The sequence below is a fragment of the Chelonia mydas genome, chromosome 3 (assembly GCF_015237465.2).
Source record: "Chelonia mydas isolate rCheMyd1 chromosome 3, rCheMyd1.pri.v2, whole genome shotgun sequence".
Classification (NCBI taxonomy): domain Eukaryota; kingdom Metazoa; phylum Chordata; order Testudines; family Cheloniidae; genus Chelonia; species Chelonia mydas.
The window spans coordinates 110,737,614-110,751,253 of record NC_057851.1 but is presented as its reverse complement, the minus strand read 5'-3'; the positions used below and the strand labels follow the sequence as shown (position 1 = coordinate 110,751,253).

At 38.3% G+C, this 13,640-nt stretch overlaps 1 protein-coding gene across 4 annotated transcripts in view; it reads right to left on the bottom strand.

Annotated features, from left to right (window-relative positions):
• The window catches only part of MTHFD1L (methylenetetrahydrofolate dehydrogenase (NADP+ dependent) 1 like), a 243,645-nt gene that overhangs the window by 51,127 nt on the left and 178,878 nt on the right, over window positions 1–13,640 (bottom strand). For 3 of the 4 annotated variants that reach the window (XM_037894986.2, XM_037894985.2, XM_043543153.1), the window contains exon 26: window positions 11,770–11,922. In XM_037894986.2, coding sequence (XP_037750914.1) covers window positions 11,770–11,922 — 153 coding nt within the window. Of the gene's footprint in view, window positions 1–10,735; window positions 11,116–11,769; window positions 11,923–13,640 lie in introns of all 4 variants that reach the window. The other variant, XR_006289653.1, reaches the window with a different exon arrangement.

The following is a 13,640-nucleotide window of genomic DNA, read 5'->3' as shown; positions in this document are numbered from 1 at the left end:
AGCTTTCATGGCAATGCAAATCCTTTATTCGGTGTGTATTTTAATTTTACATCCCAATTCATAAAATATAAAAAACTGTGCAACTAGTTTAAATTGAATTCAATTTTTAAAAATATCAAGTCTGGGCCCAGAGCTTGTGTGTCAAGTTTTATCTGGAAGCAAAATTTAATGATGAAATAATAAAGAAAATAAAACCTAATGTTCCTGAAGGAAAATAATGCATATAGTTCTTTAACTATATGGGTAATAACGAGATGCTATAATACATGCTTCTCCACCACAAATATCACTGTACAAGTTTATTTTCTTTGGCGATACTACTAGCCATGCACCATATGTCAGTGCTGGAGGGCAAAGGTAAGGAGAGACAAAGACAATTTTTTGCCTTATCTACCAATTCCACTTCTCAGGAACATTCACTGATTTTTACAGCTGGGTTGGATTCCTCTCTCATGGGACCACAGAGGCAGCTAGTGCTATTAATTACAGAGAGGGCCCTGCTTCTTAGGAGCCCAGCACTAGCTTTTAACAGAAAGATTTTTTTTGCAGACTTCTAAGGCTAACCATAACAATATTAAAGAAGCATTTAACCACACTTTAATGTAGTAATGCAGAACAGGCATTTAAACTGGACGAAAGGGTTAATGTTGGCATGCAGATGAACATATCTCTGTTCCAAGAAAAGAAGAGGGTCGGGAGAGGGAATGTGTCAGATTGGCAGATAGGTTTGTCTTGGAGAAGAGTATTTGGGAGCACAAGAATTGCCAATTTGGGCCAGACGACTGGTCCATATAATCCATTATTCTGCCTCCGTTGGTGGTCCATACCAGAGGCTTCAGTGCAAGATATAAGAAACCCTGTGGTGATAATTTATGGAACAGTCCTCCCATTGGGAAAATTTCTCTCTCATCATGGGCAGTAAGCAGTTGGCTTATGCCTCAAGAATGAGAATATAATGTTTTATAATTTCTTGAAACTATTTTTAAAGAGGTTTTGCCACTAAGGTTTTTCCTGTTTTGGGGAAGGGATCATCAGCAAGAGTAGACAGGAAAGACAAATTGGAGATAAGACAGAAAAGGACATTCTATACTCCATGACATGTTAAGGAAGTGAGTACCTCAAATGTGTCTGCAGATGCCTTTGGATCAATTTTAGAGTGCTTTGTGAAGTTAATCTGGTGCCATATACTGTTGTTCTTCTGGATTTATATGCCTCTGATGCAGTTTCTGATCTATCTTTATGGAACTTCTCTCCCCTGAAGTAGGTTTGAAATTTAGGTATGAGGCTGATATCCTTAAATGTTTGGTCATTTCAAAGCAATTCTTTTGTACATATCAGATAACTAGGATATAGCAGGTCAGAATTTGTCCTATGATTTTGAGTAAAGATTAAATGAATGGGGGAGGGAGGATTACAATTTTTATGATCTGGGGAAGACTTTTCTGGGAGGGCAAATTTTTCTAGTGTTCTAAATTCCATCTTATCCTCATGAAATGAAAGACAGGGCACTTCAATGGAGAGGATTCACAAGTTTGGTATTTCAATTTCTTACAACTAAAAGTCTCATACAGGTAGTCTATCAAGTGATTAAAGAATGATTTTGTAGGTCAAGAGACTGGAGTTTTGTTCCTGGCTCTGTCACTGACTTGTAAAAGGCCTTCCTTAAGCTCTGTCTCACTTTCCTCATTTGTAAAATGGGGACAACACTTTGCCTCATTTGTGAAATACTAAGATCCTAAACTGAAGTGCACAGGATGTAACTATAAAGGTATTATAGTTATAAAACCAGAGTAGCATGAAAATTACAGGAGATCAGTTTCTGGTGTCTCTATATGCTTTGCACACTTAATAAGACAACATGCTTCATTTTTCAATTAAAGATTAAAATAATTTGCCAAATGCACATTCCTTTCCCATAAAACCTCTAATAGAGGCATATGTTTACTATGTACAGCGTAACCTGTTTTTAACCTCACATCTTCTTTCAAAGATTAAGCACAAAATAGTTTTACAACAGGAAATGAGAGTTCATTTCCTGTTTTAACAAGGATAATCCCTTGACCAATAGGCACAAATATTCAGTCCTCTTTATTGTCAATTAGTGCATTATTCATCATATATTACAGAATTTAATGAAGGAAAGCAAGTTGCTGGGAACATTATTAAGTTCAAAATGCCTTTCACCTTATTTATCCGGACTCAATAAAACAGTTCAGTTACAGACTAGCAGCCTCCACCTAGATTCCTGCCAGAGGCCCTTAAATCACTCTTAAACTTGAAATAACATTATATTTCCAAACTCATACATATATACACTACATATTTTCCATATTCATATATAGATAGGATGAATTTGAATAATTTGACACGAACTCCACTCTTAATTTCTGGCTGCACACAAGGGACATATCAGATATTTCGCTCTCCAAATCATATGACTAACAGCCATCTGATAAATGGTTTATAGAAAACAAAGAATGATCAGCAAAATAAAAATCCCAAGAGATGCTCTTCCAATAAACTTGACACACTATTTGTACATTCAGTTCTATCTGCCTTCTACAAAGGTAGCACATTCAACATACATAATCACACAGCTTTTAATATTACAATTTCAAGAGAATTTGTAAATTAATTGTTTGAAAATATAGGGCCTAATCTGAAGTGCATTGGAGTCAATGAGAGTCTTTCTAGAGATCTGAATGGGTATCAAATCAGGCCTTTGTTTTCCCCCAAACCATATATGAACTCAAACACACAGAAAGGGTAGGCAGTGCCACAGTGGCAGTCTTCTTATAATGTTGAGCAGTATTGGGATCAGTCAACAGATTGCCAGCTATAAAAATGCAGTGGCAGAGCAGCCTCTTCCTGCTCTGCCTTCAGCACCAGTGAACAAATGCCATACATATACTGTGGGTAAACTGCTCAAAACCCTAACTTCCCATTGCTGGGTTGCAATTCAGTACATGCAGAGTTTCCCCCTTCATGTTATGTTAGTTGCAAATAAAGCTGAAGCCAAAATCTACTGTTTGTTTCTGTCCCAAATGGCATCCCCCATGTGCAGCTGTGTTATTTTCTTGTAAGTCTTTTAAGATATCTGAAAACAAGCTACTAAGCATTATCTAAAGAGTTCCTACGTCCACAGAAGATCCTCATCTCTTTTCTCCTTTTATAACTGCTGAAAAGACAACCTTCTCTCCTGCACTGAGGTTATCATCAATACTTCATCAGACAGGTGAATTAAATGTTCAGAAAAAGCAGCCAAGTTGGTGGGCCTCATTACAACATGATTGTCACACATTATGGTTAAAGTATAACTGATTTTGTAGCCAAGATTTTGAAGCATGGACCTTAACTGTCCCCATACTGTACCAAAACCATGGCTGTAATGATGGTATAATGAGTTCCTCTACTACAGCTTTATTTGTAGTACAGTAACTCCTCACTTAAAGTTGTCCCGGTTAACATTGTTTCATTATTAGGTTGCTGATCTATTAGAGAACATACTCCTTTAAAGTCGTGCAATGTTCCGTTATAAGGTTTCTTGGCTCGCCCTGCTCTGCCCTTCCACCCAGCGATCTGCTGGGGAGCGGTGTTGGGGGCTTGTCCCACTCCACCTACTCAGCATTCCCGCTGGGGAGTGGGAAAGCCCCCATCCCCGCTCCCTGGCAGGAGCACCGGGCAGGTGGAATGGGGCAAGCCCCCACGCCTCGACCCCACTCCTTGGCTGGAACTTTGTGCACGATGGGGCAAGCCCCCACATCCTGATCCCGCTCCCTGGCTGGAATGTCCGGCAGGTGGAGTGGGGCAAGCCTCCGTGCCCCAACCCTGCTCAGCCCCTGCCTCAACCAAGCTTCACAATCATCATTGGTGAATACAGTATTAAATTGTTTGTTTAAAATTATTTAAAACTTGTACTGTATACGCATATAATGACTGTTGTCTGGAAAAAAAATTTCCTTGGAACCTAATCCCACTATTTACATTAATTCTTATGGGGAAATTGGATTCGCTTAACAGCGTTTTGCTTAAAGTAGCATTTTTCATGAACATAACTACATTACTGTTTAGTATAACAGCACTTGACCCGGCCACATTGCCCAGACAAACCATACTAGAACTCAGGTTGTCCGCAATACAATTTTAACCATATTTCAGCACAGTTCACCTCAGCTGAGAACTCTGGATACACAGGAACAAAGTGAAAATGACTATTAATAAAATCAGACTAACTTCATTGTACCACTTGAGCAAAGTGCTAGAAATCCAAAAAAGCCTCCTGCATACATAGTGAAAAATAAACTAGATAGTTAAAATTCTTTCAGTATAAATAATGGTGACTTAGATTAACAACACGGTTGCCTATAACTATGTAATTTACATATAATACATGTTTAATCTGGGGTGGAGAAAGGGAGATTTTAAAATTCAGTGTCAGAGGTGGATTAAGTTAAGCGTCCTAGTTATTGACGAAGGTGAAATATAAGACCCTTTCCTATAAACATGTACCTAATTTAAAAAAAATCCATTTAAATGATTTTTTTTAAAGTGACAATTGTAGGCACGTTTTATTTATTAAAAAGAAAAGGAGTACTAGTGGCACCTTAGAGACTAACCAATTTATTTGAACATAAGCTTTCGTGAGCTACAGCTCACTTCATTGGATGCAATAAATTGTTTTATTTATTAAAATATTATATAGAGTTAAGAACCTGCATATCGTCTTTTAACTTCATGTTAGAGCTGCATATTGAAAATCCTTGAAAAAAAAAAAAGACTTATGAAACCTCACAGAGTACACTCGTGATTTTTCAACGCAAGGTATCCTTTGAAGTGTTTAGAGATATGTATAAATACTGTCATATTACAATAATTCTCTTTAATGGGGGTTGTGCCCACGGAGTATATATGGCTAAGGATAGTTCTGCATATACAAAGCAAGAGTAATTCCTTAGTAGAAGCACTTTGAGTGTGACAGCTCTTGGGCACACTGAACTGGGCAAATCCAGGCTCTTTGCTCCAAAGGATTAAATAATCCATCAAGACAAAGGCTTTTTGTTTTTTGCTATGCTAGGATCTATTGTCTAACTTTACAAATTGAACTATTTCCACCTCCTGCCCAGAAACAGTTCTGCAAAGCAGTGACCCAGCTGACTAATCAATCTGCCAGAAGTGATGCCCTGGTCTATGCAAATGTTATTTCTCAACAAGAAATTTCTTAGCCGTTTCAGGTTATAATGCACTCTGCTAAACTCACAGATGTTGGACCTTGATCAATCTAAAAGCAATTCAGAATGGTGCAGAGGAAATTCAGTATGTTGTAATTTGTTTTATTGGTGCCCTGCAGCTGGGTTTAGGCTTGATTTAGAATAAAGTTCCCAGTTTGTCAGCATAAGGTGGTGGGTTAACAGTACGTCTAGCATTAATATCTTCTAAACACGACTGTCAACAGAAAACTAAATATGTACTATTTATGGAGAATGAAAATACCTTGAGTACGTGTCAAGAAATGGTATGTGCCAGGTGATTTTTCCTCTCCCTGTTTTCCAGGAAGATGTATTTTCTATGGTACTAGCTCACTGATTTAAATAAGCATTTGCACAACGACATAACCAGATATAAATGTGTGTGACAGAGAGACACGATTATCTTGTGCCTTTGTTCTACTCAATGCTTCAGGCAAACAGCAGTTAATGTTAGACTTCATGAAGAAGTCTGAGTTGGCTGTCCTATTAAATACATGGCCCTCTCTCTTTTATACAATTGTTAAATGTCTTAGATTCTTGTGACGTTTCCGAGCAGCTTTCTCTCAAACCAACTCTACCTTTTGTTTTTTCCCATCTATTTCATATGCTCATTCAAAGAATTCCCTAATAATCAGCAGTGCCATCTCCACTTCACTGAAAGTACTCTAATCAACTGGTCTCATGACCTCTTCATGGCCAAGTCTCAGGGCCTGTACTCCATTCTCATTATTCTTTCTCTCTCTGTTGCCTATGACACTGTTGAACTCGTGTTGGTCCCAGGATATTAGAGAGACAAGGTGGGCGAGGTAATATCTTTTACAAGAGCAACTTCTGTTTTACCTCACCCACATTGTTTCTATGGCTTTGTTGGTTATAATTCTTGTCAAACTTAATATGATTTACACTGAGCTTATCTTTCCTTCCAAACCATCCCCTCTCCCCCATTCTCTGTCGTTGTTGACAATACCCCATCCTCTCTCCAGACTCATAACCTGGTGTTCATCCTTGACTCTTACCTCTCCCTTGCCCCACGCATTTAGGCTGAGTCCAAGTGCTGCCATTTCTCTCTCTATAATATATCTAGAGTCTGACCTTTTCTTTCTTTCCAGTCAGCTAAAACTTTCATTCAGATCCTATCATCTCCTGCCTTCTCCTCTCTGTCCTACCCTAAATACACACATCACCCCTTCAATTGATTCAAAATGCAGCTGCTGAGATAGTTATGACCACATAAAAGCCCCTCTTTCAATCCTTATTTTCCATTGCATCAAACTTTCATTTCAAAGTTCCATTTCAAACTTCTTGTCCTCACCTTTAAGACTCTTTCACCATTCGATCTACACTAATCTGCTCATCTTTTATCACATTAACTGCCATCATTTGATCAGCATTTTCAACCTTCTCCTGTACACATCTATACTGTCCCTTATACATGGAATATCCTCCCTGAATTAATCCATATGGCCAGTTCCCTCTCCACCCAAATTCCTCCCCTATTTCTACTGTGATGTCTACCGGGAAACAGCCAAACCAATGAGGCTGGCTGGTGTGGTGGTTGGAGACAGCTCATTTTATTAAAACTTTTCAGTGTGAAACCACCATGTTATGCAATAGCTAACGTGTGTAACCAGGTGATCTTGTCCTCTTCCCCAACCCTCACTTCTATTTATTTATCACATCTCATTTCAAACTAGATTGAAAGCTCTATAAGCAGGGATCATTTCTGCATCTGTGTTTGCGCAGCACAGTGAGGCTTTTTAGTGCTACCACAATACAGACAGCAGCATAATACTTACAGGACAAGATGCACAACTGGCAGATCAAGTGGTGCACTCTTCAGCCCGTTATACTTTAGCCTACAGTCTTTCTGGGCACTGTTTCTTTGTGAGCATGCTAAAGATTGTACTTAAAAGCTCTTAACTTAGATAGTTTGCAAGCTAGTTATAAATCTCACCACCATACACATTTTAAAATGATAACTCCTCCACACCACAGGATGGCTGGCCCTTTAAGAGGAATTGGGCCCAGACCCACTTGTGACTAATCAGCTGCCTCCCAGCTGGGGTGGGTGATCTTCAAACTATCACCTGATCCCTGGCCTCACAGCTTCAGCTGGTAGGCAGCTGATTAGTCATAGGTGGGGCTGGGCCCAACTCCCCTTAAAGGGTCAGCCACACTAAACGTATTTATGTTATTTGCCACAATAATAAGATGCCAATAAATTGTAAATGCACTAGTGGTGTGAAAAATTCCTCTCCTCACAGAGCACTCAAACAGTTTAGACCATTAAGAGGTCTACTCTTAATACCATCCAAGGAATTATTTTAGCATGGCAGACATTGTGGGCCACACCTGGAAATTAACGAGGGCTTTGTAATTCTTATAGCTAGTGTCAAATCAGACAAGGAGATGGGCTGTCCCAATAATCACTGCTAGCAGAGTGAGAGTGTATCATTTCACAATTCATCACACAGGATCTGGAGGTGTTTTTTGTGTGAGGGGGAGGAATAAGATTCTGTGACAGGCTGACCTTTCCTCCAGATAGGTCAGTATGCAGCATCTGTGACACTGTAGGGCTTGTCTGGTACAGAAGGCTGTGCATATTTTTAGTTGCCTTATAAATAACATTAACCTGTATTTAAAAATCTTTATTTAAAATGTGACTTGGGGTGTAAATGTTTCAAGTTCACAGTGATGTTATCAGAGATGAATCACGGCAAAAGTTGGAGTTGTACTATGCCATTAATTGTGAGGTAATTCAAAGTCAAATAAGTTTTCTCTCTCATCCCTTAAAGGAGACACTTTTTTGCATGATTGAAAATACTGTTTCTTAACTGAACCAGACTGCAATAAAAGAAGCTTGCATACTTGTGCAGTATATGGAACACAGCAACAAAACTGCAGTGGCTTTCTGAGGGTGGGTAGAATCACATTACAAAATCGAGTAATTCTCCACCCAAGCATTACTAGTGAAGGACTTCACTGGTTTCCTAAACATACTCCAACAGCCTTCCTGCCTCCACTTTGTAAAGCCAAGCAATGATGTCAACAGTCCACCTGTGAGAGTGATGCAGCCCCTGGGTCAGGGTCACAGGGAACTGTGATAAAAGCCATGCAATGTTAATTACATACACCTCTTGTTTTACTGCTGATTTCCTCTGATAAGGCTCAGTTCATTTTTCCTGGAAAGACTTCCATGCTGAAAGGGAAACCGAGCCAACCATAACACAAAGCTAACACTGCTTACAGAATGTGAAGACAACATACCATGTTTGTGTTACACAAGAAGCTATATGTCCCATTTCAATGCTAGGTTAAATATGAATTGCATTAATTTACACATTCTAGTAATACAAGGTTAAATCACATGTTTGTTATTGCAAATAATTATTGCTGAAAGAGAATTTATTACCTATTTTCTTGAAAATACTCTTTCAGGTTAAGTTTGTTCTTATAGTAGAGAGCTTTGAGCCATGCCAATTAAAGCAGAGTTACAATAAGCTGTTTTCTGTACTAAAGCAATTAACAAAAACAACTGAACAGCTCTTCCACGCTGAAGTGAAGGGAATACCTACAGGTGAAAACCATACTTTAAAACTAGTGTGATGCCCGACACTTAATTAGTATTAGAATTATCACTGCAGTGTCAATGAATGTGCTGTGCTATATCATGTACTGTGGAATTAAGAGACTTCTGAACACCTTAAGGGTCTCTGCAAATTAAATATTAGGATTCTTGTCCTTTCCCTAACTGAACCAACAACCAACAAAATAATTTTTAAAACACTGCGTTTCTTCTTCATAATCTAATCCAACCTGATTTTAAAATGGGATGTTTACCCACGTGCTATCTATTTTAAGGATAGTACCATAGTATCTGATCACTGGTTACTTTGATGATCAAGGTAAAAACCTCCAGCATTCATTCCCTTCTAATTTTTTTTTGGCTAACCAAATATTTTCAGGTGGCTTCCTTACATATTTAGACTAAGTGGCTATGGAATATTGAGCTGTGCAAGAAAGAATAATGCCTGCAAATCCTAGGGCTCAATGAAACATGCAAATTTGCTGACAGCATAGCACTTCCAGAGCATGGAACATCTGGATAGGGGTGAAAAAGCAAAATGCACAGAACTATCACTACAGTTTGTTTAATGATAATCATAACCTTTAATTCTGTAATGTGAGTGATAACTCTATATGAGTGATCCTTCTAGAAATCTGATTACAGAGCTCCAAAATGCTACTAAAACCAGGAACTTCATAACAGGATCTATATTTTGAAATATACATTTATTTTCATTTAATTACATTTAGTTTGCATATGACTACAAAAGTTTTAAGGAGCTTATTTTATAGGTTTACTTTACTTTTTATATAAAGTAGAAATGAATAAATTAAGAGCCACAGAAGAAATCTTATTTGGACTCCTTAGTGGTCAGTGGATTATAATGTCTTGCTTAACAAGTTCACAAGTGTCAACAAATCTTTAAAGAGGGGCTGTTATGATTACCTTATGTAAGCAATATTAGAAAAACTAGTTAAAAGTATAGTCTATCTGAAAACAATCAAACAACAACAAGAAAAGAGGAAATTGAAGAATTAATATGACTTTTGCATATAATCATGTGATCATTCTGCTTATATGTTACACCCAGCGTCTGTCTATTTAGATTGTAACTCTTTGGACACTTACTCTATGTGTGTACAATAGGGGTCTTTAGGCTCTGTTAGAATACAAATACATAATAATAAAAACTGACTAAAAGTACATACAGACACACTGTAGGTTACACATTAAATTGTCCATTCAGTTCTTGATATGAAAAAGATCTGCATGAGAGCACTACATCTCTCATTAAAGACAGAGTGCCTGGCTCACATGTGCCTTTCAAAGTCTGTCCAGTCGGAAATTACATATGCAAAACCTGCTCCATGACCACCCAAATTTTTTTTCCAGCCTTGAAACTGGCATAACTGCCCCAGATGGGCAAACACTATAAAAGGCACACTTGAGCTCTTATTCTGGCCACCACTGACCCATGGACAACCCTCCCCATGCATATTACTCCAATTAGGCCTAGCAGTAATCTGCACAAAACATAGATTTATGCCAAGTCATGGCTAGTATGCACTAAAATGTGCATACCAGGCCTCACTACTAAGCCCAACCCCAGCACATCCTTCTCTGGCAACCTAAAGAGTAGCATTTCCATGAATTTGAAGGAGCACTAGACAGTAACTGAGTTTCATTTCCCTGCCTGGCCCTATGTATGTGTGCAATCCAAGCTGAAATTTGGCAGTAAGAAAATAACTTTTAATTATTTCATTCTACTGTCAGTAATTAGAGTTTACTCTTCTTCATCAAAGTATCAGATGTTATGAGTGTCATTTACTAACTGTACATGGAAGGGTCCAACCATATGATTGACAGCACTTCTAGAAAATCCTAGTAGCCACTGTGCCGCACTTGTGGTGAATGCACTTACCCTGGTCATGTACATAGAAAGCATATCCCCAAGGCCAGTGAGTCCTAATGACACAGTTCCCTGAACTCCAGGACCTCTCCTTCTCAGGAACGACTTCCTTCCTTGCTTCCAACATTTGAATGTTTCAGAGGGAATTTAAGTTAGATAAGTTAGATGCTCTCAGCCATTCCCCAGCGTGCTGCCATGTAAGGAAATCATGCTGCGTTCTGGGAAGATGAGATAACACCAGGCGAGTGTTCTCCGGAAATGCAGTAGTGCCTGTGTCCCTTCTCTAGCACCATTCCATGATTCAGCTACATGACTAGTAATAGCTCATGCCATGTGATGTCAGAAGCTGTTCACAACAGAATTTATGGGGCTGGCGGTAAGGGCAGCAGCTTCTACGAATCACAACAGTACACCAAATGAAGAAGTGGAACATTACACATTATAAGCCTTGTACTCTAAGCTGCTACTTTTAAGGGATGGGTAGGAAGAAAATGTTTCTATAATGAACAGAGTTACAAAGTTATTCCTAAAAATGCAATGATAGGTTCTTATTAGTATCTTATACTTTATGCAAACATAGTAGAATAGCTGATACTGGCAGATATATTTAAAAATACACATGCAAAGCCTTCAGTACATCCATCCAAATCCAGCAGGCTGTGGATACAGGCTGAAATTTTCAAGAAACTAAGGAAGTCAGGCTTGTAAATCTCATTTTCTGTGTAATTTGGGTGCCTAATTCCCTTAAACTCACTTGAAAATGTCCAAAACACCAACACAAGAGCTACTTTTTCAAATGAAATGTGAAACTCCAGTTGAGGAATTACATTAGCCCATCTTGTCCTACTGGCCTGGAGCCAAAAGACACAGGAGAATAAAATGATTTTTAAAACATGAACTCTCTGGGATCACTTATATAACAAATGAAAACTCACCTAACTACATATAGTCTGTTGCTCTGAATAGCAAAAGAGAATGTGCTTTCATGACAAATTGTGTTATGAAGAGAGAGAAAAGATACATTTCAAGTCTAATTTGTCACTCACCGTTCCTACTAATGGGTAGATGAACCCAGCTCCGATGCTGGCCCGCACATCACTAATAGGCAGAATGAAGCCAGTTGGAACACCTTTCCTCTCAGGCTGGTGGGAAAGGGACAGGTGAGTTTTTGCCATACAAATTGGAAGATTTCCAAAACCCTGACAGAAGACAAAGAAGGAAGAAATATTATTTGTAAGGTTATTTACAGATTAATAGAGTCACAGATTCCAAGGCAAGAAGGGACCACTGTGATCATCTAGTCTGCCCTCCTGTCTAACTCAGGCCACAGAACTTCCCCAAAATAATTCCTGTTTGAACCAGAGCCTATCTTTTAGGAAAACATCTAATTCTGATTTTTAAAGTTGCAAATGAAGTCCCTAACCTGCAACATCTTACCTGTTACACATCATCTTAATCATCTGTTTTAAGATTAAATAAAGGCACACAGTTTTCAAACATGTAGACACACTCACGATATTTAAAAGAGATGCTTGATAGAGAAAAGGCTTCCTTTCACCAGAATGACTAAAAAACCGTGGTACAAATAGCACCTATGATATGCAATCTAGGAGTAATTGATGCCTTAGCAGGAAAGCGATTGCGATTAACCACATGGAAGAAAGTTTGTACAAATGAAATTTATCTTGAAAAAAACATTATTGATCCATGTGCTGTGGCTTATACACCAGCTTGAAAAATCAACAAACAAATGTTGAGTATATCAGATAAGAAAAAAGTTGAATTTATTATATTCTGTCAAATATAAAATCAAACCTGTCCAATTTTTGACCCAATTCTCCGGTACCTTGCACTTTGTGTAGATATTTACACTTGTGCAAAGTGAGTCGTAAGGAAATGTCTACACGGTGACGGCAAAGCATAACAGAGGGCTGTGATTTGTAAAGTATTCTGACATATAGTACCTATCTTTAAAATGGGAAACAAGGAAGACCTGGGGAATTATAGACCAGTACTCTAATTTCAATACATGAAAAGATACTGGAGCAAATTATTAAACAATCAATTTGTAAGCATCTGGAGAATAATACGGTTATAAGGAAAAGTTAGCATGGATTTGTCAAGAACAAATCATCCCAAACCAACTTCATCTCCTTCTTTGAAAGGATTACCGACCTAGCAAATAAGGGGAAAGACTAGACCTTGATTTTAGTAAGGATTTTCACACAGTTCCACAAAACATTCTCATAAGTAAACTAGGGAAATGTGCTCTAGATGAAATTACTATAAGATGGGTGTACAACTGGTTTAAAGACTGTACTAAAAGAGTAGTTAATCAAAGGTTTTCTATCAAACTGGGAGGACACATCTAGTTGGGTCTATGGGGGTCAGTCCTAGATCCAGTACTATGAAACTATTCAGTACTATTTTCATTAATGACTTGGACAATAGAATAGAGAATATGCTTATAAAATTTTCAGATGACACCAAATTGGGAGGGATTGCAAGCACTTTGGAAGACAGGTTTAAAATTCAAAATGACTGTGACAAATTGCAGAATTGGTATGAATTCAACAAGATAAACTTCAATAAAGACAAATGCAAAGTACTTCATTTAGGGAAGGGAAAATCTAATGTACAACTACAAAATGGGGAATAACTGTTTAGGCGGTAATACTGTTGAAAAGGATCTGGGGGTGATAGTGGACCACAAACTGAATGAGAGTCATCAATATGATACAGCTGCAAAAAAGGCTAGTATGATTCCAAGATGTATTAACAGGAATGTTGTATGTAAGATGCAGGAGGTAACTGTCCCGCTCTACTCGGCACTGGTGAGGCCCCAGCTGGAGTGCTGTGTCCATTCTGGGCATCACGATTTAGGAAGGATGTGGACAAATTGTAAAGAGTCCAGGAG